Source organism: Syngnathus scovelli, chromosome 20 (genome assembly GCF_024217435.2).
Source record: "Syngnathus scovelli strain Florida chromosome 20, RoL_Ssco_1.2, whole genome shotgun sequence".
NCBI classification, from domain to species: domain Eukaryota; kingdom Metazoa; phylum Chordata; class Actinopteri; order Syngnathiformes; family Syngnathidae; genus Syngnathus; species Syngnathus scovelli.
Genome location: NC_090866.1, coordinates 11,641,170 through 11,662,662, shown reverse-complemented (window position 1 = coordinate 11,662,662; position 21,493 = coordinate 11,641,170). Strand labels below are relative to the sequence as shown.

The following is a 21,493-nucleotide window of genomic DNA, read 5'->3' as shown; positions in this document are numbered from 1 at the left end:
CATTGGTGTTTGTGGATCGTTTAGAAAAGAGCGATCCAGAGGAGTACCAACAGGACTGCTGCTTGATGCCAAATCCGGGATGTGCATTTACTCGATGCGTTGCAGCGGAAAGTTGGCGTTTCCATCATATGGCCGACGTGACCGTTAGGGTTGATGCCGAGTTGGCTCTGTCAGAAAGCAGAAAAGGCAAAAGCAATATGTCAGCAATTTTTCTTTCAAATGTGATTGTTGTAGTTAGCTTTGGTATAGCTTTGTTCTGCTTAGCATGTTATGGTGAACATGAGAGAGAGAGCGAGAGAGAGAGAGAGAGAGAGAGAGAGAGAGAGAGCGAGCGCGCATGAAATTTCGACAAGTTTGAAGCCACATTTGTCATGACTGAAGTCTTGCTTTGGAAATTTCACATGAGCAGAAACACGCTTACATTATCAGTGTATACAATCTGAATTTGCGACAAGTTCTTCACCAGGTTCTCATACGCCACGATTTCTTGTTGGTTTGAAAGCGAGCCTCCCAGAGGGAATCTGCGGGGGAATTCATATCAAATCATTAGCACCATCTCACGATGCATGCGCCCAATTGAAGCAAAGTATTTGTTTGGAGCAGAAAGTTGGGCCACAGGCTCTCACTGCTGGTTCAGGTTTGACGACATATTGGGCCAGCTGATGCATGTTATAATCTCAATTTTGGGGTAGTAGAGCAGGAAGGCCAGGCACATCTCGTCGGTGGTCGCAAAGCCCATCTGCGTGAAGCCACAAGTGCTCGCGCGGTAGGCATTAAAGTTGCGCTTGGTATGATTTTTTTTTTTTTTTGCTTCTTCCGCTTACCTCTGTCGGTTTTGTTCGATCGGAGGTGCTGTAGGAGCACTCCACCACAATGACGTCTCCCTGTAGCAGACATCGCACATTCGAGAATTCAACGGGAAGCAAAAACAAACCTGACTGTTTGTTAACAAGGCGGTAGAGAACGGCATGCTCTGGAAACAGCAGTTGCTTGGTAAAACGTGGGGGCCGGGCCGGGCCGGGCCACGCCACGACGGTTTGTCTCCATAGCAACTCTTGTACGCTCCACCGGCCCGTCGAGCAAACAAAAACAAAAAGTCTGACTTGACAGCCAGCGCGTAGACTGGCTTTGCTACCTGACTCAAAGGGTCACGTGATATTAACAAGCCGGCAGGCTCACCGGCTCGATGGTCTTGATGCTTCCCAATCTGGTGATCTCTTGCAGGTTGAAGTCATAGTTGGGATTGGTGGCGAGGAAACCCAACTGCTCCCCATTTCTATGGGCAACAAGCGTGCTCATCACCGGCACGGGCTCGTCCTTTCTCCCTTTCTTACCTGAAATGTCCCACTCGGACCTCCCTGCCGGCGAGATGCGTGTGCATCATAATGGCAAAAACTTGCAACTCTGGCACCGGGTCCACGATCTGCGTAGCGTCGAAACGCAGAGGGAGGACATTGGAAATACGTGCGGGAAATCGTCACGTGCCGCAGCCACGTACCTGAGAAAAGAGACTGGTGTTGCACACACCGAAGGTGCGGAACATAGTGGCTCCGGGAGGAATGTCGTAGTTGATCAAACCGGACGGCGACACGCCCGTGCTGAGGATGCCCACATCGTGCGGGCGCAGTTGATCCGTGTAGTGCAGCTTCAGACCCGAGCTGTCGGTCCTGCCTGCGGGAGGAGCGCAACAGCCGAGGCTCAGCGACAGGCGGCGGCGCCGTAGACCTCGTCAAAAGGCTACCCGATTCGTTGTTTGGGTTGTTGTAATGGATTTCCAGCCGGTAGAATGCCGAGTCGTCGCCGCCTTCGATGGGGATGCCCGCGTCTTCTGGAAAGTCAAAGATCTGCGGCGGCGGCGGCGGCAGCGGACGGATTCATCAAGACGCGTCAAAGGATAAAGGCGGCGCGGCGAGGCGAGGCGGACGACCCACCTGGCCTCCGAGGGCCCAAGCGGCAACGATGGCGTGGCAGAGGGCCCCCGGGTGGTCCAGGTAGCAATCGCCGTCGTAGGGCGTGGTCACCGAAGGCGGGCAGTTGTACAGCAGCATGTGGTGCACCACGTCAGGGTTCTCGATCACCGGCTCAAACTGAAAGCGTGAAAATGGCATGCGTCGTCGAGAATGAGCGGTTCCGTCACTTCGGCAACAAACAAACATTTTTTCTGGGATGAAATTATTTCTAAGGTGACGACGAATTGAAAGTACCCGAATGATGTGATGCTTGCCAATCAAGGTGGGGAGCTTCATGATCCTGCAGTGGTAATAAGTGTCCTGCGGAGGGATGATGACCTACAAAGAATGCACACCCAATGATTGTTTTGCAAAATCTTGCCAAGCGTGGAACAACAGAACAGGAGTGGGATTTGATTCCTACCTTTTCCACGGTGGCTCTGATGGAGTTTCCATTTGCCACCGCGGTGGCTCTGGAGACATAATTGAGTAGGTTGAGCTCTTTGGTGCCGGCACGGGGCCCGTGGTAGCCGATCTCATCCGTGTTTCCGTAAGCGTAGATCAGATTCATGGCTTGGGCCTAGAAGATTCAGCACAATAAAAAAAACAGCAGGAAAGCGACATTATGGAAGAAGCTCGTTACCGCGCCAATCACCGCTTTGACCCTTGGCGTCGGCGCGTAACCACGCACGCACGCACGCACGTAAACGATTCTGGACCAAAACCGTGTCGGATTACGTCCTTTTCAATGACAATAAACCGTGTTGCTATGACGCGCTCTCGTGTCGAGACACAAAAGTGGACAACATCTTATGAAAGCATTCAGAGGAGCGAAACAGGAGAAGACCCGCAAATGCAGCTTAAATGAAACCTGAGCTTGACAAAGGACAAAGGCATTTTCAACACAAGAGAAGAAAATTGCCAAGTGCAAAGTAGAAAGTGACCATCTCAGGGCCGATCATTGCTAGGTGACTCACGTCTAGCTCGGACGAAAAGAATTTCCATTCTGACTCACGGTGATGGCGAGATCTTGGTCATCACAAGTTTGGAAGGGCCTGGAGAAGGTCACGAGAGTTTGCCCGTCGCTCTCTTCGAGGGACAGCAGCGTGTAGCTCTGCTGCTGGTCTTCCACCGGGTAGCCGTTGTCCGTCGCGTAATAATCCTGCGCGGCACAAACAAACAAACAAACAAAAACATGCATTTGAAAACAAATCTGGCCTCGTTTTGATCACGCGACTTACTTTGAAGTAGGTCCCGCCGGGCCCGACGCCCCCCATGATGAGGTCGGCCCCCGTCATGTCTCCGTTGGGACTCAGGCCGAAGCCCACCCAGCCGGTGGTGTTGACGATGAATTTGATGGTGATGTTCCCCTGCTCGTCGTCGAAGCCCCACTTGATGCAGACCAGGTGATCGTTGTCCAGGTAGTCCATGAAGGGCAGGTCCGGATCTGACGCCTGCGCTCCTTGGCTCCACACCAGACACAGGATGGGAAGGAGAGTCAGCATGACGTCCCGCTGAGGCCGGAGAGCTTTTGGAGCGTGCGTGTGTGTGTGCGCTTGAGGAACCAAATAGCATCCCCACCCTTGGAACACACCTGTAGTGCTAGATAAACCTTTGTGATACCCCCCGCCCCCCCCAAACATACCACACCCTCGGCCAACTCCCTTATCATCATACAATTCATTATCCATCACTTCTATCGTCATCTGGTTGAAATATGAGCAGGTGGCGAAGAGAGACAAGCTGGGAAAACATGAGGGGACTGCATCAGGAGAAAAAAAGAAAAATCTGAAATTCCTATGGAAAGATTTGAGATTTGAATACTCTGTTTGGGTTTACATTGAAGTTAGACATTTTTATTAGAGCTGTTTAGTGGGTAGGAGTGCATTGACTAGACTTGCAACGCAGCTTTTAGCCAGCTGAGGGCGACACTAACGGACAAAAACGATCATTCAACTGTTACGTTGTTGTTGTTGTTGTTGTTTTGATTTGAAAACCAGACAACGTTATACATTATATTAAAAAATAATTGCTCCACGTGCAATCTCATATTTGTGCTGATCGTAGTTTAACCGTTTTTCTTTCAATATGTATTTTTATGAAGCAAGTAATGCACTTCCCTATCGTAAACCGGTGTTGCGAAAGTAAGGTTAACACAATGTAAAACGATATCAACCTTTTTAACCAGCGTGTTATTATTATTTTAATAAATGTTAATTAATAAGAGGAGCGGATCCGAACCAGAGCACTATCGGATCGGGTCCATCTTTCCGGTTTCCTCCCAAACCGCCCGCCCGCCCGCCTGCATCCACACAGCTGAGGGCGGCCCGAACCAACACGGACGGATCTCATCTGCGTTCTCTCGCCTTAATTCCCTTGAAAAGTGTTTCGCTTGCGGTTGTTTACAGGAACCGCCGTGTTTACGTCACGGAGAAGAAAAGCAGCGGAAGGAAATGTCCAGCTGAGTGTTGGAAAAGCCTCCAAACCGACTGCTGGGGCCTGCCTGCATTATTTGTCGCTTTTCTTTTTCTAATGAGTGATAAATGCTTCGACTATGGCACTAAAGGTAAGATCGGCAAGGTCCCCAGGCTGGAATAATTGCAAGTGGAACTTGTGGCGGTTTGCATTGCCTTCGCGGAGGCAGGCAGGCTGGCTGGCTGGCTGGCTGGCAGGCTGGCTGGCTGGCTGGACGGCTGACTGTTGCAGTTTGTCACGTTAGCTTTAGAGTAACTTTGAAAGTCAAAGTTACAAAGCGAGACGCAACGACATCGGCATTTTATGCGCTCAAAACGCGCGGCGAAGTCTAATCGGGGAGTAGTCGGTGCTCATGTTTGTCCGATGGTGGAAAAATGTCTCATTAAAAGAGTCTTGTGACATTTTACTACCTTTCAAGTGCGGGTCACTTGCTGCTCGCGGTGCGAGCTGGGAAATGGAGTCTTCGCCTGTTAAGTGGCGCCGGCAGGTTTAGCCAAATGAGGAACATTGCAATGGTGAAAATGAGCGGAAATTGACTTGGATCTCAGTATTTGCACGTCTTTGGCTATTCAATTCAAACGTGCAGTCTCTGTTGGTAATAATTGTTGTTGTTTTTCATCAATGCTGCAAAGTGTGACTGAATCTGAATCTGAAACTATTGTCTTCACGTTGCTAAAGTGACCTCATGATGCGTACCGCTTCTCGGGAGTATGCTTTTTTTCCCCCGTACTTGTTTTTGGTTGACACTGATACTGCTTACGACTCAGCAGAAAACAGGCAAAGGGGAACCCGTCTGTCCTGTTTGATCAATGAGCGAGGCGACTTGTGTGTAACGCGTGTTGGGATATGTTAATAATGTTCCGTCGACAGAGAACTAGCTGAAAACAAACAAAAGTGCGCCTTGTGTGTGCGTGTGTGTGTGTGTTTGCTCTCAGGCACAGGTTTTGTACGACTTCACCGCCGAGCCGGGAAACAATGAGCTGACGGTGAAAGAAGGCGAAACGGTCACCATCACCAATCAGGTGAGTTGGACTTTGGTGAAATCGCAGTTCTCAACTGGTGCACAAACACAGGCCGGGTGCAGGAAGGAAGAGCGCAAACATGATGTCATTGTCGGTGGCCAACAGTTCAAAGGTCTCTTAGCTGCGTTTGCCGAGCGGCAACTTTGCAAAGTCGCTGTAAAAGTCTGACCACTGCGCCGCTCGCTTGACTTTGGACATTTACTTCTACACGGGACGTTTTGGGTCAGATAATGGCCCTGGTTGTTTTTCTTAAACAAGAATGACTGCGCAAATGTACTGCTTGGAAACACAATGGACTGTCCTTCTCAATTGCTTCACTGATTTAGCCAAAATGTCTGATTTGGGTTCCAGCAAATCGGTGGTGGCTGGATTGAAGCGCAGAACTCCCGAGGGGATGTGGGTTTGGTGCCTGAAGACTACATTGAGGTGACGCGCGCATGTACACAACTAAATGTCACACGTCCTGTGCTGTATTGTGAAAGGGGGGGGTGGGGGGGGGGGAACAGAAACGCAAGCAGATAGCGCCGCAGCTTGAAAGCCAAATCTCAACAGGATGTTGTGCTCGTCTTTGCCCATCCGGTTGAGCCGATTCCCTTCGGGCGTGTTTAAAAAGACGGTTAAAAGTCAAGGCTTACCCCATGCAGACATATCCAGCCATGTTTGTCACTCTTGGAGATTCAGCCGAGGTCAGAAGTCACAAAGTCCTTGAGATAGTCATCATAGCTATGGCTGGTTATCAAGGATGCTGCAGACATGGAAAAGTGTGAACAGAAAGCACGGCTGTATCTAATGGATTGTCCCTCCGTGGGGCCGATTGGGCACCTGCGAGGCTTCGACGAGGTTCCGTCCAGAGATTGCTTTCTGCTCTGGGCAAAGCCTTCATCTAAAAGAACAGAAACATGATGAGATGAGATGAGATGAGATGTCAATTTGATTTGGCTTGATTTTGATTGCAATGAAAAGGAGAGCACACAGTTGGTCTGGCTATTTTTATTTTCTTTTTTTTTGCTGTCTGAGCTTCCAGTGGAACGCGGTGGCGTTACCCCGGAGGAATGCACCTGTAAAAGTCATAAAGACTCAACTTGGAATTGTTTCCCTTCTGCAGCTCAACAAGTCGGCCCTCCCGCCGTTTTCAGCGGCGGCGGCGGCAGCGCCGGCCGCCAACGTCGGCAGCGTCACAAATTCCGATCTGTCCTTCTTTGACGCTTTTGCCCCCGCAGCCGGGACACAAAACCAGGTGAGTGGAGTCGATCTTGTTTTTTAATTTCTCCCCGTGTGAGCTACGCGCACAAATGCAGAAGTGAGAGCTCCACATACATATGTCGCGCAGCTCGGTCCCGTTTGCATTTTAGCAGGAGGTTTCCAGGAAATGAGTGTACTGCTGCATCAGTACAAATGGTGCAGGGAAAGCGGATGAGTCAAGAAACGCTCACTCTCAACTTCCTTCCATTTGACCCCCTCCGCTTCACTCCATCCCTCAACTGCTTGGCTGTCAGCACCTCGTGATGACATCACCTTTTCTCCCTTCCCTTAAGGTGGCCGGTAGGGGGTCGAGCACCCCACCCGACACCCCAGTTTCCCCCTACCCTGATGAGGTAACTGCCACTCGCGGGTGGTCGGCAGAGCTGAGCGGCATGAAGTCCGCCCCCCCCCCCCCCCCAGACCCTCCCCATGTTTTTTTTTTTGCACCCTCTGGCGCTTCCTGTTGCCTGTGACCAGCATGATGGCACGCTAACTGTTTGCTGGTTTGGAGCGCATGTTTGGCAGTCGTGCAATTTGTAATGGTTGACATGAAAAGCTCCTGAAGGTGCGGCTTACTTTTGTGGTCCTGCGCAGGCTGATCGCAATGGCGGCGACCCCTGGTCCTCGTGGAGCACGGACCCTTCGGCGGGCGCCTCCAACAACTGGGCGTCCAATCCGGAGGGCACCCAGACGGGCAAGGCGGCCGCCGGCGACTCCTGGGCCGGCGCCTCTCACGGCCACCCTCAGGCCTACCAGGGTCCAGGTAGTCACCGAGCCCTGCGCACACATATTGACACTCTGAAGTGTTTTTTTCCTTGGAAGTTGAGAAAAAACAAAAACAAAAGCACGGCTCTGCAGCTGTGCGCCGCCTGACCCAGCAGATCTCGCGCCAAGCGGTGGAAAAGCTTGACTCACTCACGCATGAGTCAAGCAGGCCAAATGAGGCCTGACCTCAATATCTTCATTTGTTTTTGCAAAAGGAAAACGCGGATGGAACAGAGTGAACAGACTTTTCCTTTTTCTTTCTCTCTCTCTCTCTCTCTCTCTCTCCCCAAAGACATCTACCCTTATCCTTACCTTATTGATTACACAGGTATCCTATGCATGGTGTGCCCGTGGCAGTTTTTTTTTTTTTGTGAGGGGCTGGGTCAACTATTCAAAGCATGTGACGACTTTGGCTCTTTGCATTAACACCGTGTTGTTGAGAGTTTGTGTTCAAATCAGCATAAGGCATGATCAAGTACGTCAAAGGCGGGCTGAAAATGACTCGGCTAATTTAGGCAAATCATCCTTTAGCCCGCAGACCCAATTTGCCGCCTCTCGCTAATGCGCGCATCGCTCGGGGCCAGATGATCTCTAGCCCCAGCATGCGGGACCACGGCATCCCAGCCGCCCTGACTTTTGGCCGCCCGCAGGAGCCGACGACGACGAGTGGGACGACGAGTGGGACGACAAGTCGGCCGCGGGTTTCAATGAGGCCGAATCGGGAGACGGGGGCGCCATGCAGCGAGGCGGCGCTCATGCCTCCATGAAACTCAAGTAAGGAACCGAATGGTCAGGTCTGTCTGAGGACGGATGGGAGAGTGGCTGAAAAACCCCAAAAGTCCCATTTCTGTTTTCTTTCAGGTTTCCCGGCTTCTCAAAGTCTGGCCCCGAGTTGTACCTCTTGTGTAAGCAGATAGCAAAGGGCAAGGACAAGCTCACCATCTACGTAGGTTCTATTGGAAATTGTTCTCTGCCATCTTACTTTGGGGGATCCTTCAAAAAAGAAACTTTTTTTGCCCAAGCACAGATGGGCGAGGTCGGTCCGGTGTGGCTTTACCCGGAATCGCAGCTGGACTGCGTGGTGGCCGACCCAAAGAAGGGCTCCAAGATGTACGGCCTCAAGAGTTACATCGAGTACCAAATCACGGCCAACGTAAGCGGGCAGGCCGCCGCCGCCGCCGCCGGCAACCGCCGCCGCCGCCTCCATCAGCGTCTAACTCGCGGCCGGCCGTGTCCTTCCAGACCACCAACCGACCCGTCAACCACAGATACAAGCACTTTGATTGGCTGTACGAGAGGCTCCTGGACAAATTTGGCTCGGCCATTCCCATCCCGTCGTTACCGGACAAGCAGGTAACAGGTGAGTCTCGCGCTTGTGGCGTCCCGAGGGGGCCGAGCGCGGTTTCATTTTTTCTTTTGCGCGCCAGGTCGCTTTGAGGAGGAGTTCATCAAGATGCGAATGGAGCGCTTGCAGGGCTGGATGAGCCGCATGTGCAGGCACCCGGTCGTTGCCAGCAGCGAAGTATTTCAGCTCTTCCTCACCTATAAGGACGAGAAGGTACGGCCGCCATCTACTCTCAGAGGCCCGAGTTGCGTCCGACTGAAGGCGTCGCCCGGCCGCTCTTGCGCAGGACTGGAAAACGGGCAAGAGAAAAGCAGAAAAGGACGAGACGGTGGGAGTGATGATCTTCACTACCATCGAGCCCGAGGCTCCCGACTTGGATACTATCGAAGTGTGAGTGAACGAATCGTCCCTCAACGGGCGACGCAAACGCTCACTTTTTTTGCGCGCAGGGAGAATAAATGCGACCAGTTCAGCCGCTTCACCAAAGCAATGGACGACGGGGTGAAGGAAATCCTCACAGTGGGCCACGAGCACTGGAAGCGATGCACGGGCCGTACGTAACGTAGCGCCGTCGCCATTTGGCCGCCAGGCCTAGTTAGGCTGAGTCCCATGTACTTCTGTGACTTCAGCTCTGCCCAAAGAATACCAACGAATCGGTAAAGCCTTCCAGAACCTCTCCTCGGTGTTCAACAGCAGCGGATACCAAGGTACCGACCGGCATGGCGCAAAACATGCAAAGTTGGAATGGCCACGCCTATCCAGCAAGTTAGGCCCGCCCGCCCGCCCGTCCGTCCGTGTACACTACGCGGACACACCAGTGCATCGGAATGCAAAAACGAAAAAATCAGACGTCTTCCTCTTGTAGGTGAGGAAACGCTGACGGATGCCATGACAGCCGCAGGGAAGACCTACGAGGAGATAGCGCAGTTGGTAGCAGAGCAGGTAGGTGCTCGTGACTTATTATCAACAATTATTGTTGCGCCCTCTATTGGAAGAAATAATCGATACACTGACGGAAAATCTTGCTATTCTACAATAATACACCACTGTACATGTTTGTTTGTACATTGTGCCAAGTGTTGGCATTCAAGTGTGAAGGTGGCTGCGGCCTGGAGGAGAATATGCGGTAAGCCTGAGCCCATCCGGACAAGCACCTCGAGTCACTTGTGTTGGTGACAAAAGTAGCCTTTGTTTTTGGGTGTCAAACGTCTCCCCGTTCGATGCCCCACTAGTGACGAATAGCAGACGTACGGCACATTCAGATAGATAGAATCACAGATTTCCTGTTCCCACTTATCAGTGGCGTGCTACTTCTTGCTTGGATTCCGTTCCAACACTGCAACAATTCTCTTCCTTCTGCTTGTAATCTAGACTTTTTTTTCTCACCCCCCCTGTGTTTGTGTCTGTGTGCCTTACATTGGTTCCAGCCAAAAAAGGATCTCCACTTCCTCATGGAGACCAACAACGAGTACAAAGGTTTGCTTGGATGCTTCCCGGACACAATCGCCGTCCATAAGGTACAGCGGCCTCCACGTGTACAACTCTGACAATAAAATAGAAAATAAAACATTTGGTTAAAGGGCACAGAGCAATATTGTACATTGACTACCAGTGGCTCCCCCTACAGGTGTAAACTCTTACATACCTTTGAGGATGCCAATGTAGCGCTGATGTTTTGGTTTGTCGTGGATCGCAACCATTTCATGGAACCGCTTTTGTGCGCGTGTCTGTGGTGTCGTAGGCCGCTATTGACAAAGTGAAGGAAGGTGACAAGTTGGTGGCCACCAGTAAAATTAGCCCTCAGGAAAAGGTCACCATGGCCAAACGAGTCAGCACCATGTCCTACGCCTTACAAGGTAAGCTGCGCACGCACGCACGCGCGTGCGAGGCGGCGCTTTACGGGCGGCGCTTTCCGGGCGACTCGCTGGCGCAGTCTGACCATTTGCTCTCACGTGACCAGCTGAGATGAACCACTTCCATAGCAACCGTATCTACGACTACAACAGGGTCATGCAGCAATACCTGGAAGAGCAAGTCAAGTTTTACGAGACGGTAAAAAGCAATTGTCTGGCCCCTGATTGGACGGCCCTTAACCATCGCCTCTCTGTCCACCGGCAGATCGCCGCAAAGCTGAGACAAGCTCACAGCCAGTTCACAACAATGTGAAGGTCCGGCCGAAGAACTCGACACCCGCCCCGCCCCTCCCTTCTCATTCGCTGAGTGCGGCACACAAATCTTCTTCCTCTTTTTTTGTTTTTAAGATCAGCGAGCTGGTGACGGGAACAAAAGGCACTCAACCGCAGTTTACACAACTGATGAAATAATCGTGTCACTGTAGCCTCTTTAAGAAAAAAAAAAAAAAAAAATCCAATTGAGAAAAGCTAGCTGTGCCTTTTCATATGAATGTGTGCTATGGTACATTTCCCTCGAAGGAAATGTGCGTGCGTGCCTGCGTTTGTCGGCGCCTTCTTTCTTCCTGCACTTTCTGCTCAGAAGACAGGAAGCTCCGCCCCTTCCCATCCTCCTCGCCCCACCCACGTGCCTTGCTCAGTTGAAATGAAAAGAAAAAGCGCTTCAATCCAATTCCATTTGTTGCATTTGATGGACGTTTACATTTCAAGACCTAATGCGCATTTGAAGACTACGAATGAATTGCCACTGCCTTTAATCTGATTCTGGTGGGTTTTTTTTTTTTTTATATATGAAGGTGCAGGAGCTGTAGAGCACATATGCAATTTGGTTTTGCTTTTCGCTCGCAATCGTTTTGTTGTTCACCTTGTTTTGAGATCCTGTGAGACACATCTATAGTAAATGTATGTATGTATTTAATAAAAAGCACGCCGACCGGCATCACGGCTGCCTAATGTACAATGTAAGTAAGGCCTGATGGAAGGTTCTGTTTTGCTCAGTCCAAAGGCAGACTTTGATGAAGGTGCATTGGCTCTTATTTCTATGTACATGTGGAGGCGCTAAAGAAGTGGCTGGTGAGTGTACAATTCCTCAAATAAATATACACTATTCTATCAACTGTTTTGCTCAATTCCCGAGATTTCTTTGTGCCTAGAAATGGAGTACAAATTGCTAAAACAACTTTTTCTTTTCTAATTGGAGGCATTTTCTATGCAAAGAATTCCGCTCTTGTTCTTGGCGTGCGTGCGTGTGCGCACACTGAGGTCCTTATCTGTACTCAACAGATTCTTGCGTTTGAGAAACAAAATGGAATGCGAATGAGCGCGCAAGGAGTCAAAGGGGGGTTTGTGCATCCCTGTGGCCGTGGGTGAAAGAGGCCTTTTAGCCGTGCACGAAGCTCCCTCCCGCTGTCATCAGGTGCAGCTGGAGAGCAACATGCACAGCTATTGACTTTGTCAAGTAAGTTTGCTACGCCGGAGAAGAACGTGAACAACCCTGCCATTAAAATGAAACTTTTTTTTTTCTTCTCCCTCTTTTGCCTTCTGTCCATCTCTCGCATGCTCTCATGGTTGACCACGAGGCGCTGACTCTGAGTCACTGCACATGATGAAAGTTTGATTTTATTTTTAGAATATCATCGCTTCAGGCTAGTGAAAAGCCAAAATTAATCCACTTCAAGATATTAAGACTATGACATGAAAAACATTATACATACGTATATTTTTACATTTATATATACATCTATATACACATATATATTTACATATATATATATATTGACTTTGGCTTTTTGTATTAATCTACTACTGAATTTCTTATTGAGCTGCACTTGTAATTTTATAGGACTTTTGTTTACACAATTTTATTTCCGTACTGCCCTTTCTGCTGTCGTGCACTCATTATCATAAGTCATTAATAATTCAAACAAAAGAAATGTTTTGATCGGCCCACTTTAACCTTCATCAAATCAAAACAAAGTACAAAAAAAATCAGTCACCGTGCAAAACGTCCAGGAATGAAGAGTTGGTCCGTCGCCATGGTAACGGTCGCTCAGGGAGACCGATGTTTTCGAAAGGCGCGCGGCCGGATCATCATGGTGACTTTGCGTAGAGAGTAATAGTCGGAGTCTCTCCACGAGTGCCACACGATCCCGTCGGGGCCCAGCTGACCGTTGGGGGCGTAGTGGCCTCCCTGCGGGACACATGCCAGTCAGCCAGTCAACCAGCCAGCCAGCCAGCCAGCCAGCCAGCCAGCCAGCCAGCCAGCCAGCCAGCCAGCCAGCCAGCCAGCCAGGCAGCCACGCAGGCAGCCACGCAGGCAGCCACGCAGGCAGGCAGCCAGCCAGCCAGCCAGCCAGCCAGCCAGCCAGCCAGCCAGCCAGCCAGCCAGCCAGCGCTGGTCAGTTTGCACCAAACTCACTCACCCTGTAGTAGACGCCATTGAGGTTGGCGTAGAAGCACTGGCTGTACCACCATCCACCGTGGGAGATCTCGGCGCAGATGTCGCCGCTGTCGGGCGTGCTGAAGCCGCGCTTGTCGTGGTACCAGCCGAAAGAGTCGTGCGCGCTGCCGCCGAAGCCCGACACGTGCAGACGGTAACGGTGCTCCTCGTCTTCTACGCTGCGCCACACGCACGACACGGACACGTCCGAACTGTTTATAGTCATGGGTGTCTTTGCCGAGCCTCTCGCTTGGATCCTTTGTGCAATTTTTCTTTGCAAACCGCTGTGTGGGATCCTGGTGGATGGCCCACCTGCACTGCTTAGGATTTCAGATTAGCAACTCGTGGTTCTCGCGCAACACTGAGGCGTGATGTAAATATTGTACGTTTGGTAGTGAGCGGAAGACTTGTGAGTCCGCATTTGCTTCTTTGAAATGGGCCACCCACCTGAAGTGTTGATAGAGGGCGTGCTTGTGCTTGTTGCTCCAGTCCTCCAGATCGATTCGCAAGCTGTAGTCCCCGTGGCCGCTCAGCTCGTGGATGTGGTCGTTGCCCAGCCAGAACTCGGAGCGCAGGTCGCCGAAACCGGCCCGGTATTCGCGCCAGCCGCGGTCGAAGCTGACGGAGCCGTCCACCCGCCTCTGGATGACTGTCCAACCGCCGCCTGGCGACGGCGAGAGCAAGGCATGGCCCATGGTGAGCGTGGGATTGCACCGTGCGGTGATTTGGATGACATTGCCTCACCTGGTCATGGTTTTACGCCAACGCATTTGGTGGCGTGGACGGACGCGCGACTCACCGTCAGTGTCCATGTCGCAGTAGACCTCCACAGGCAGGGCTGCAAGTGCGGGCACCACGGTGTAGACGCCTGACCTCGTCACTCCGTTGTAGTAGATGGAGGCGCAGTCGATGGGACAGTTCCTCATGTGCTGGATCTCTGAAGGAAGCCAAAGGACAGCAACAAGTGGGCGGCAAGCACCCTCTGCTGGAAGTCGATGGTACGGGCGTACCCGGATGTAAAGCCCACTGGCTATTCATGAGAGGATTGGGCCGGACTGCGTTGATCAAGCATCCGGGCCTCTTCTTGGCCTGCTCCACTAATCGGCTGAGGTTGTGAACTTGGTTCTAAAAGTAGACACACACAAAATACTACAACTAAGCGGGGCGCTGGGAAGGAAGCGGCTATGCGCATTTGGAGCTCCGTACCTGCAGGTTAAGGATGAGCGTTCCCTGGAGGTGCAGCAGGCTGGTGGCCTCGGCGTAGTGCACCTCCATCTGGTGGAAACGTCGCTCCTGGGCGGCGTTGGAATGGCTCCCGTCGTCGTGCTGACAAACAACAGCGACAAAGTCGACTCGCTTGCCAGGACGACGCCCGAGGCCCGAAGCCTCGTTGCCAGGCGCAACATCATAGTCACGTGAGGCCACCTTTGGCTCAAGGCCGTGTTTTGTCATTGGCTCAGTGGATCATGGCGCATGAAGCTAATCCTGTTAGTTAGCGAGGTCAAGGATATGTTAGAGGAGGAGGGGTGGGGGGGGGGGAGTACCCGCCGACATGTTACACAGCGGTGGAAAGAGCAGAGCGGTGGAGAAAACGAGACCAGGCCCCAAAGGCCCCTCCTGCCACCAATCCTGCTTCTGAATCAAGGCAGTCTCACTCATTGGCGGCATCTTATCTATCTAGCGGGGGTCACCTGTAGCAGCTCAAAGTGCCTGATGCGATGGCGGTGGTCGCGCAGCTCCTCGTGCAGCTGGCGGACGGTCTCCTTCAGCTCGGCCACCTGCTGCTTCCGCTCCTCGTTCTGGCGCAGCCAATAGGAGACCTCGTCCGTGCAGCGGAACATGTCGGGGCAGCGCTGCCCGTCCAGCTGCGGCAGAGTGGCCACCAGCCGGCACATGCCGTCCTCCGTCGGCTGCAGGGTGGTGGAAACGGGATAAGATCTCCGTCGTGATCTGCAGGGGGTCTAAGGAGTCACGCACCTGGTTGGTGTAGTCGCCGCACTGGGATCCGCCGCCGTGCTGGCCGCTGGCGTTCAGCTGCTCTGCCGTGGCCCCCGAGAGCAGCAGCAGGAGGGCCCAGAGAGGCGAACCTCGCGCAGGAGGCTCGGCCCGGCGCATGGCTGCCTAGCGGGGCCCCGAGACGGACTTCACCGGGTGAGGCTCGGCCCGCCGGGCCTAGCGAGAAAAAGACCTTTTCAAAACATACGCTCGTGACATACGTAGTCAAATCAGAGAAATGAGCACAAGTTGTGGTTGAATTGAAGGGCTATTGCGCTGTTCTGTTCTTGTGTTTCAAGCTTGGCCACTTAATAAATAGGTACTTGGAGATGAAATGTTCTTAACTGTCAAATATGATTTCTTTCAACCGAGGCAGCAAATGATAACTTGGGAGGAGGCTTCGCCTTTGCTCGCTCTGCGCTTTCAGCTCCTCAAGTTAAGTACAGACTCAAGTCTTTGTAAAGAATGTAAAGAAACTGACCTCGTTGACAGACGACCTCCGACCCCGTCCTGGGCCCCGCGCTTTGGGCCCCTTTCCATGCTCCGGCGTCTTTGTTTTTCTCCCTCTCCCCCACTGTTTGGCTGTCTTGTGGTGTCTTACTTTGCGGTCTCTCTTTCACTAGACATCTTAGGCCCATAATCCCCCTGTAAGAGGATGAGAGAGGGGGAGAGGGAGAGAGAGAGAGAGAGAGAGAGAGAGAGAGAGAGAGAGAGAGAGAGAGAGAGAGAGAGAGAGAGAGAGAGAGAGAGAGAGAGAGAGAGAGAGAGAGAGAGAGAGAGAGAGAGAGAGAGAGAGAGAGAGAGAGAGAGAGAAAGCACAAGGCAAATGAGGAGCTGCTGTTGAATTTCAAGACAGGTGCCACGCTTAAGCGCAAACACATGCAAAAAAATAAATTCAATAAACAAAACACAAGCACTGGATTTGAAGGATTTTCCAAACACTTCAAAAGTGACTTGATTTGACAAAGACAATTGTATAAGGGTACTTGAGGAAATGAGCATGCTGTGCATATTTGATATTTGCCGCCCCCGACCGAGTAAAGCGCGAGGCAGGCCGGCTAATCCCTTCGCTTATCTCCCAAGGGCCCTGCTGGGGGCGAGTGGGCGTATGAGGGGCGTTTATCCTATTATGACGCCAATCCGCTCGCCGGCTCCTCCGCATCCTCGGCTTCCTCTTTGATCGCCAGGTGACACTCGGCCAATGACGTCATGACAAGTGGGCTTGAGTGCCAAATCAAGTGTGTGGTGACCAACAATCAACAAGGCAACATGGTCGAGCCGACGGGGTCTACGGGTCAAAGTCTTTGGTGCCTGCGGGAGGCTTGTGACCACATGGTGGCACTATAATGCAACTCAGCATTGTCTTTCAATTCTGTCAAAGACTTCATACATACAGTAGACAGAAGACATATTGTAAATACCTAGTACACTATATCTTGTATATGTAAGTGGGTCACATTTTGGTAGTCAATGAGTTGTCAATCCTGTGCGGGCCTGACGCATCAATGTGTCAATACGCGGCGGTGGCCAACACTTATTAGTTCCACACTAATGACGGTGCCGCGGTGTACTGTGAAGTGTTATCGCAGCGTTTATCAAGACATCCGCACTCCCAGCGTGTGTCTTTTCTCTAGCAGCAGGCCCAATGTTTCATCAGAGCGTCTGTTGACGTCAGCCGCCGATTGTGTGTGGCGGGCGTCCGCTGCTTTTGTCCGTAGCGGGACTCCCCGCTTCTTCTTATTGAGGGGGGGGGGGGGGGGGGGGGGGGGGGGGGGGGGGCACTTACTTCACAACGGAGGACAGATTTATTGCCAGAGGAGTCGGGCACGGCTGGCTAGGTTTGCTTTTAAGTCTAACGTGACAGCGAGTGTGTGGCCGTTTCAGAGCGCCTCATTGTTGGCCCGCGAGTGCCCGCATTGGTGACTTCAAGGAATCCAAACAATGAAGTCTGTTGTTTCGTAACGTCTTGACGAGAGAGGGGAAGAGGCATTATGTCACGGAGGCACTTTGTGTCAGGACACCCGGCCGCGACAATGACGCATCCCCTCACGGCTAATCGAGCGTGGACTAAATTTGCGTCCAAATGGGGCCAAACAACAGCGAAGGTGGCGACCGTGACTCTTTGCCGTCTCCTCAAGTCGAAACTGCACTCGCGCAATAAAGCCTGAGCTCGTACATGCGGCGGTGAATAACATTTTGTCGTGACGGTGCGCAGGTAACCATGGCAACATGCCGGCGCGGGCACGAAAGGGCGACGACGAGGGGGGAAAAGGGGAAAGCATTTTGGCTGTGCTCGGATGAGATCAGTCCACTCAGAAAAAAGACATCAGGATAAAAGGGACCTACAGGTGGAAGGGGTGAGTGATGTATTACCCATAATGCACTGCATCTCCCTCCCTCCCTCCCTCCCTCACACACACCTTGTGTATCAACGCTTCCTAGCAACCTCCTAATCGTATTTGCTTTAAACTTGCTGTGCTCACACGCTTTAATAATCACGCCATCTCGCATTTGCATAACGCAAATGCAATTTGAGATGTGTGTGAGCATTTAGTCGACCATTATGTGGCCCGCACATTCCCACCGCCCCCCTCAAAGCTAGAACCATATTGCTGGCTTTATCCAATTTCCAGCAACATCACAAATATCACGTTACGACATTTTTTCCATTTCAAGTCCATCACTAAATTTTGGTTGCTTTCATGACCGATTGAGACTTGCGTAAACACAAGAAAATGTTGCCCTGAAAAGCGTTTTGAACTGAGAACTACGTCTGAGGTTTGAGACGTACTTTGGATAACAAGTTAGCTCAAAGTTCCTTGAAAAGTGCGTACCTAATGAAGTGTCCGGTAGGTTTCCGGTGGCGCCATTACCGGCGCTAAATGGCCCCTCGTGGTTTTTGACCCGGACGCGCTAAAGGGCCTTGGCGGTGACGCCGCTAATGAGCCATCCGCTTTATGCAACTATCAGATTAAAAGGCAGTGCAGATGACTCATACGGCCGGCATGGGATGGGATGGGATGGGATGGGATGGGATGGGAGGTAAATCTCCACTATCAGCAGTTTGCATTGTTTGCAAACTAACAGCGCCGACGCGGCGCGTAAGCTCCGGCGGTAATCCTTTTTCCGAACATCATCCTTGTTATGAAAACAGCAGCTTGGACATCTGGACCGACCACATCTGCCCTGTCGCGTGATCATATTCATGACGACGGGAGGGCCGTGGCGACATCAACACTTTGGATTCATCGGGGAGGTTTGGCTAACTGCTCAGCTCGCGCGTCGACCCACGCGAGCGCATTCGCCGGTCGGGGCTCTGCCACAATTGTTTTTTTTTCGTGTTCAAGAAAAATAAAGTTGCAAAATCCTCATCTTTCCAACGTCGTGTAGTGTACCTTTCCGCCGTCTTTTGTATGGTTGGCCGTCGAGTTTCCAGCGTGACTCCAGCGTGGGGGGGAAAGAGCAAAGGGAAATGACCGGGCCTGCTTTTCTGGCACATCAATACACATGAGCGGGAGTCAAACGGGAGCAAATTGCTTTTGAAAAGTGCAGTCCGGCTCAGAGTGCGCTAAACCACACGCACGTGACTGACTGCGAGAAAAGCTGCAATTAGCACAGTGCAGTCTCATCGCGTACGCTGAGTTGCAAGTGCGGGAAGTCACATGAATGTCAATTGTGGCATCAGCCCCGAGGACGGATGCTCACGACCTCCAAGGTTGTCCTCTCCGTGACTGCTGATGCCGCACGCAATTTGCCCAGAGAGTCTCCGTCATGATCAATCACGGCGTTTGCGCTCTCCGCGAGGAACCGCCGCCCGCCATTGCTGCTTATTTATGATTCGTCTGATGAATGGCATGTCGCACCGTCAGAAGCTGCTGCTGCTGCTGCTGCTACATGTGAACTGATCATCAATATCTTCCGAAAGGACTCTCGCCCTGATTGACTTTTTTATATGGTCTCTTTACGGCAGATTTTCACCCAGTGCGACAGGCCTGCCTGCCTGCCTGCCTGCCTGCCTGCCTGCCTGCTGTGGGCTTTGAGATTTTCTTTTTTCCCTTCAGGAAAGAGTCAATTCTCTCAACAAAAAGAAAAAGCTCCCCGGCAATCAGGCGTTTGTGTCTGCGGGCGGGGAGGAGCGAGGCGGGAGTCAAACATGACAAGTCCAATTGACTGGCACGGACTGCCCAGTTGAGCTTCCAGACGGGTATTGATTGGCCCGTGAGTGTCTCTCGGCGCCGTTCTTTGGGAGAATGACAAAAAGCATTTGTTGCGCCTGGAGAGGATAAAACCAGTGCGGTCGCAATCTTTAAGATGCGCGGAATGCACAAAACATTGACCGCCCCAAATTTTTACAGTTTGGATGATGAGCCACATGCTGCTTCACCACCCGTGAGACCGCTAGCGGCTTCCACGAGTGGGGCGCACGGCAGGGCATCAAGGCATCATCTCCCCGGTTGTGCAACCGCTTGGGATGGAGCCTTTGTCCTCTCCGTCAGCCATAGGCTGGTCGGAACCCAGGCATGCTTGCCGGCCCACCCGCCACCGCCCCCACATTTATCCTCACTAACCCCCCACTGCTCAAGTGCACTTGTCGGAAGAAAGGTGACATTGAAGACAATAAGCTTTTCTCTCCCATTTACAGCATCCCAAAAAGCCATTCATGTTAAAAATGCTGCCAACAAAGGTGAGGAAAGCCTTAAGTGAATGCGTCTCTCGCTCGCTCGCTCGCTCGCGCGCACGCACACACACTTGCGCAGTGACATGGACCGCTTGACCTTCAGGAAATAGTCTCACCCTTCTGTTTCCCCCCCTATTAGTCATCATGCTAAAGTAATTCAAATTCATTTCCCGCCTCATTAGTTTACACCCACTACTTGATAATGACAAAGCAAATAAAATGTGTCATATTGTCCGAGTGAACGCATTTTCCCATTTTCCTGCTTGCTTGATTTTGGCTGCGTCACTCCAAGCGAAAAACGTCACTGAAATTGTTTGGAAACGGTAGCGGGACATGAAGTCGTGACCGAGATGGCAGAGCACAAGAGAAGGTCAGCAGCGCTGAAACTGGCAGACAAATTCAACTCAAATGAAAAGTCATTTCATGCGTCAACAAAGTGATGTTTACCCCAATTCACCCATCTCTGCGCATTCCTGCTCATCCCTCCTATTCGAGAAAACAAGCGGGTCCTCACATTGTGACAACACAAAGTGAGGAGCCACCCCCTGCAATTATAAAAATGTTTCCATTTCGAACTACCCACTGCAATGCCTTCAAATAATTGCCATTCTTGTTTGGTGCATGAAATGAGTTTTTCTAATGCAACACCGCCACGGACCGCTAGAGGGCACAGGTTGACAACCCCTGCTTTGCAGTGCCATTGAAAACAAAATGTCCAATTAAAACATCCTACCTGAGTGTAAATATGACTCGTGAGCACAGCTTGCAAGTGCAACGGATTCGCCGGCTATCCTGGAAGTCAGAAATCATAAAAAAATATACCTAGTTATATGAGAAGGGTGCGCGCTAATTAGCGTTAGCAACATTAGCTCAATCCGTCCACAGACAACGGCTCAAAATCGCCACTAAGCTACTACAACATGACCCCAAAATATACACGACAATATTTAACAAAATATTCAACACAATTACGCGAGCCGCAACATTGAATTTTATGACTTTAATTGTCGCGGCGGCGGCGGCGGCGGCGGCGGACGTGTCTTACCTCAGCCACATGCAGCGCGGGCTCGCGCACGTACAGTGACGTCACCACGTAATTATCCCCAGCGGCACGTGCACCAGGATCGTCATAAATGCACAGGTGTCAATAAAAAAAAAAAAAGAAAAGAAAATACATGTTCAATCCTAATAATAATACAAGAGTTTTGGTGAAAAGCATATAATATCAACATAGAGGCACAAAGAAAGAAAACTTTGACAACCACAGTAATTGACTCAGTAAATTGCAGCAGAATGGAGTGTGTGTGTGCGTGTGCGTGTGTGCGTGTGTGTATGTGCGTGTGTGTGTGTGCGTGCGTGCGTGCGTACGTGCGTGTGTGTGTGTGTGTGTGTGCCAAAGACAAAGTGATGAACGTCAATTAGCACCAGTGGTTCATGCAAATTGGATCAATAGCAAGTCAAGCAGCTGATGTGAGACTTGACAGAGGAACAAAATCCTTTTTAGTGGTGGACCCCCCTCTCTCTCTCTCTCTCTCTCTCTCTCTCTCTCTCTCTCTCTCTCTCTCTCTCTCTCTCTCTCTCTCTCTCTCTCTCTCTCTCTCTCTCTCTCTCTCTCTCTCTCTCTCTCTCTCCCCCCTCCCTCTCTTCCTCCCTACAAAACAAGCGCTCGCAT

General features: G+C 51.4%; 3 protein-coding genes across 12 annotated transcripts; 1 reads left to right on the top strand and 2 right to left on the bottom strand.

The window, feature by feature from the left end:
- Positions 1–20: 20 nt before the first annotated feature.
- moxd1l (monooxygenase, DBH-like 1, like) lies at positions 21–7,412 on the bottom strand. 3 transcript variants are annotated; one of them, XM_049756219.1, is made up of 15 exons: positions 7,265–7,412; positions 6,082–6,329; positions 3,191–3,416; positions 2,965–3,111; positions 2,374–2,529; positions 2,205–2,288; positions 1,932–2,087; positions 1,742–1,844; positions 1,499–1,671; positions 1,335–1,423; positions 1,180–1,276; positions 825–884; positions 627–739; positions 422–521; positions 21–167 (listed from the first exon to the last, which is right to left on the bottom strand). In XM_049756219.1, exons 2-15 carry the CDS (start codon positions 6,102–6,104, stop codon positions 21–23), a joined length of 1,674 nt encoding a protein of 557 aa, XP_049612176.1. In that variant the 5' UTR covers positions 6,105–6,329; positions 7,265–7,412. The 3 variants fall into 3 exon arrangements, with proteins under 3 accessions (XP_049612176.1, XP_049612177.1, XP_049612175.1); XM_049756220.1 differs by having other exon boundaries at positions 3,191–3,411; XM_049756218.2 differs by lacking the exons at positions 6,082–6,329; positions 7,265–7,412 and having other exon boundaries at positions 3,191–4,196.
- Positions 4,368–11,825, top strand: snx9b (sorting nexin 9b). 4 transcript variants are annotated; one of them, XM_049756227.1, is made up of 20 exons: positions 4,368–4,515; positions 5,360–5,446; positions 5,798–5,872; positions 6,552–6,683; positions 6,982–7,041; positions 7,283–7,451; positions 7,746–7,781; positions 8,104–8,227; positions 8,315–8,399; positions 8,481–8,606; positions 8,696–8,813; positions 8,881–9,011; positions 9,085–9,188; positions 9,248–9,351; positions 9,428–9,505; positions 9,664–9,740; positions 10,226–10,315; positions 10,540–10,654; positions 10,759–10,850; positions 10,917–11,825. In XM_049756227.1, exons 1-20 carry the CDS (start codon positions 4,504–4,506, stop codon positions 10,962–10,964), a joined length of 1,863 nt encoding a protein of 620 aa, XP_049612184.1. In that variant the 5' UTR covers positions 4,368–4,503; the 3' UTR covers positions 10,965–11,825. The 4 variants fall into 4 exon arrangements, with proteins under 4 accessions (XP_049612184.1, XP_049612186.1, XP_049612185.1 ...); XM_049756229.1 differs by lacking the exon at positions 6,982–7,041; XM_049756228.1 differs by lacking the exon at positions 7,746–7,781.
- si:ch211-203k16.3 (fibrinogen-like protein 1) lies at positions 10,315–21,492 on the bottom strand. 5 transcript variants are annotated; one of them, XM_068649179.1, is made up of 12 exons: positions 20,867–21,492; positions 20,555–20,613; positions 15,625–15,788; positions 15,126–15,320; positions 14,840–15,058; positions 14,355–14,474; positions 14,159–14,273; positions 13,893–14,085; positions 13,596–13,812; positions 13,132–13,327; positions 12,706–12,899; positions 10,315–10,543 (listed from the first exon to the last, which is right to left on the bottom strand). In XM_068649179.1, the coding sequence occupies exons 4-12, from the start codon at positions 15,261–15,263 to the stop codon at positions 10,436–10,438; spliced, it is 1,500 nt and encodes a 499-aa protein (XP_068505280.1). In that variant the 5' UTR covers positions 15,264–15,320; positions 15,625–15,788; positions 20,555–20,613; positions 20,867–21,492; the 3' UTR covers positions 10,315–10,435. The 5 variants fall into 5 exon arrangements, 3 of the variants coding, with proteins under 3 accessions (XP_068505280.1, XP_049612199.1, XP_049612200.1); XR_007488729.1 differs by having other exon boundaries at positions 10,444–10,543; positions 13,132–13,322; XR_011085949.1 differs by having other exon boundaries at positions 10,444–10,543; positions 13,948–14,085.
- Between the last annotated feature and the right edge of the window lies 1 nt (position 21,493).

Coding starts and splice junctions, on each gene's coding strand:
- snx9b (XM_049756227.1), top strand. Junction 6,684..6,981: donor CAGCCGGGACACAAAACCAG/GTGAGTGGAGTC, acceptor CCTTCCCTTAAG/GTGGCCGGTAGGGGGTCGAG. Junction 7,452..7,745: donor TCAGGCCTACCAGGGTCCAG/GTAGTCACCGAG, acceptor CTCTCCCCAAAG/ACATCTACCCTTATCCTTAC.
- moxd1l (XM_049756218.2), bottom strand. CDS start 3,655: ATGACGATAGAAGTGATGGATAATGAATTGTATGATGATAAGGGAGTT. Junction 2,530..2,964: donor ACCAAGATCTCGCCATCACC/GTGAGTCAGAAT, acceptor TGAATCTTCTAG/GCCCAAGCCATGAATCTGAT. Junction 2,289..2,373: donor TCAGAGCCACCGTGGAAAAG/GTAGGAATCAAA, acceptor CATTCTTTGTAG/GTCATCATCCCTCCGCAGGA.
- si:ch211-203k16.3 (XM_068649179.1), bottom strand. CDS start 15,263: ATGCGCCGGGCCGAGCCTCCTGCGCGAGGTTCGCCTCTCTGGGCCCTC. Junction 14,274..14,354: donor CGCTCATCCTTAACCTGCAG/GTACGGAGCTCC, acceptor GTCTACTTTTAG/AACCAAGTTCACAACCTCAG. Junction 13,813..13,892: donor TGGCGTAAAACCATGACCAG/GTGAGGCAATGT, acceptor CGCCGTCGCCAG/GCGGCGGTTGGACAGTCATC.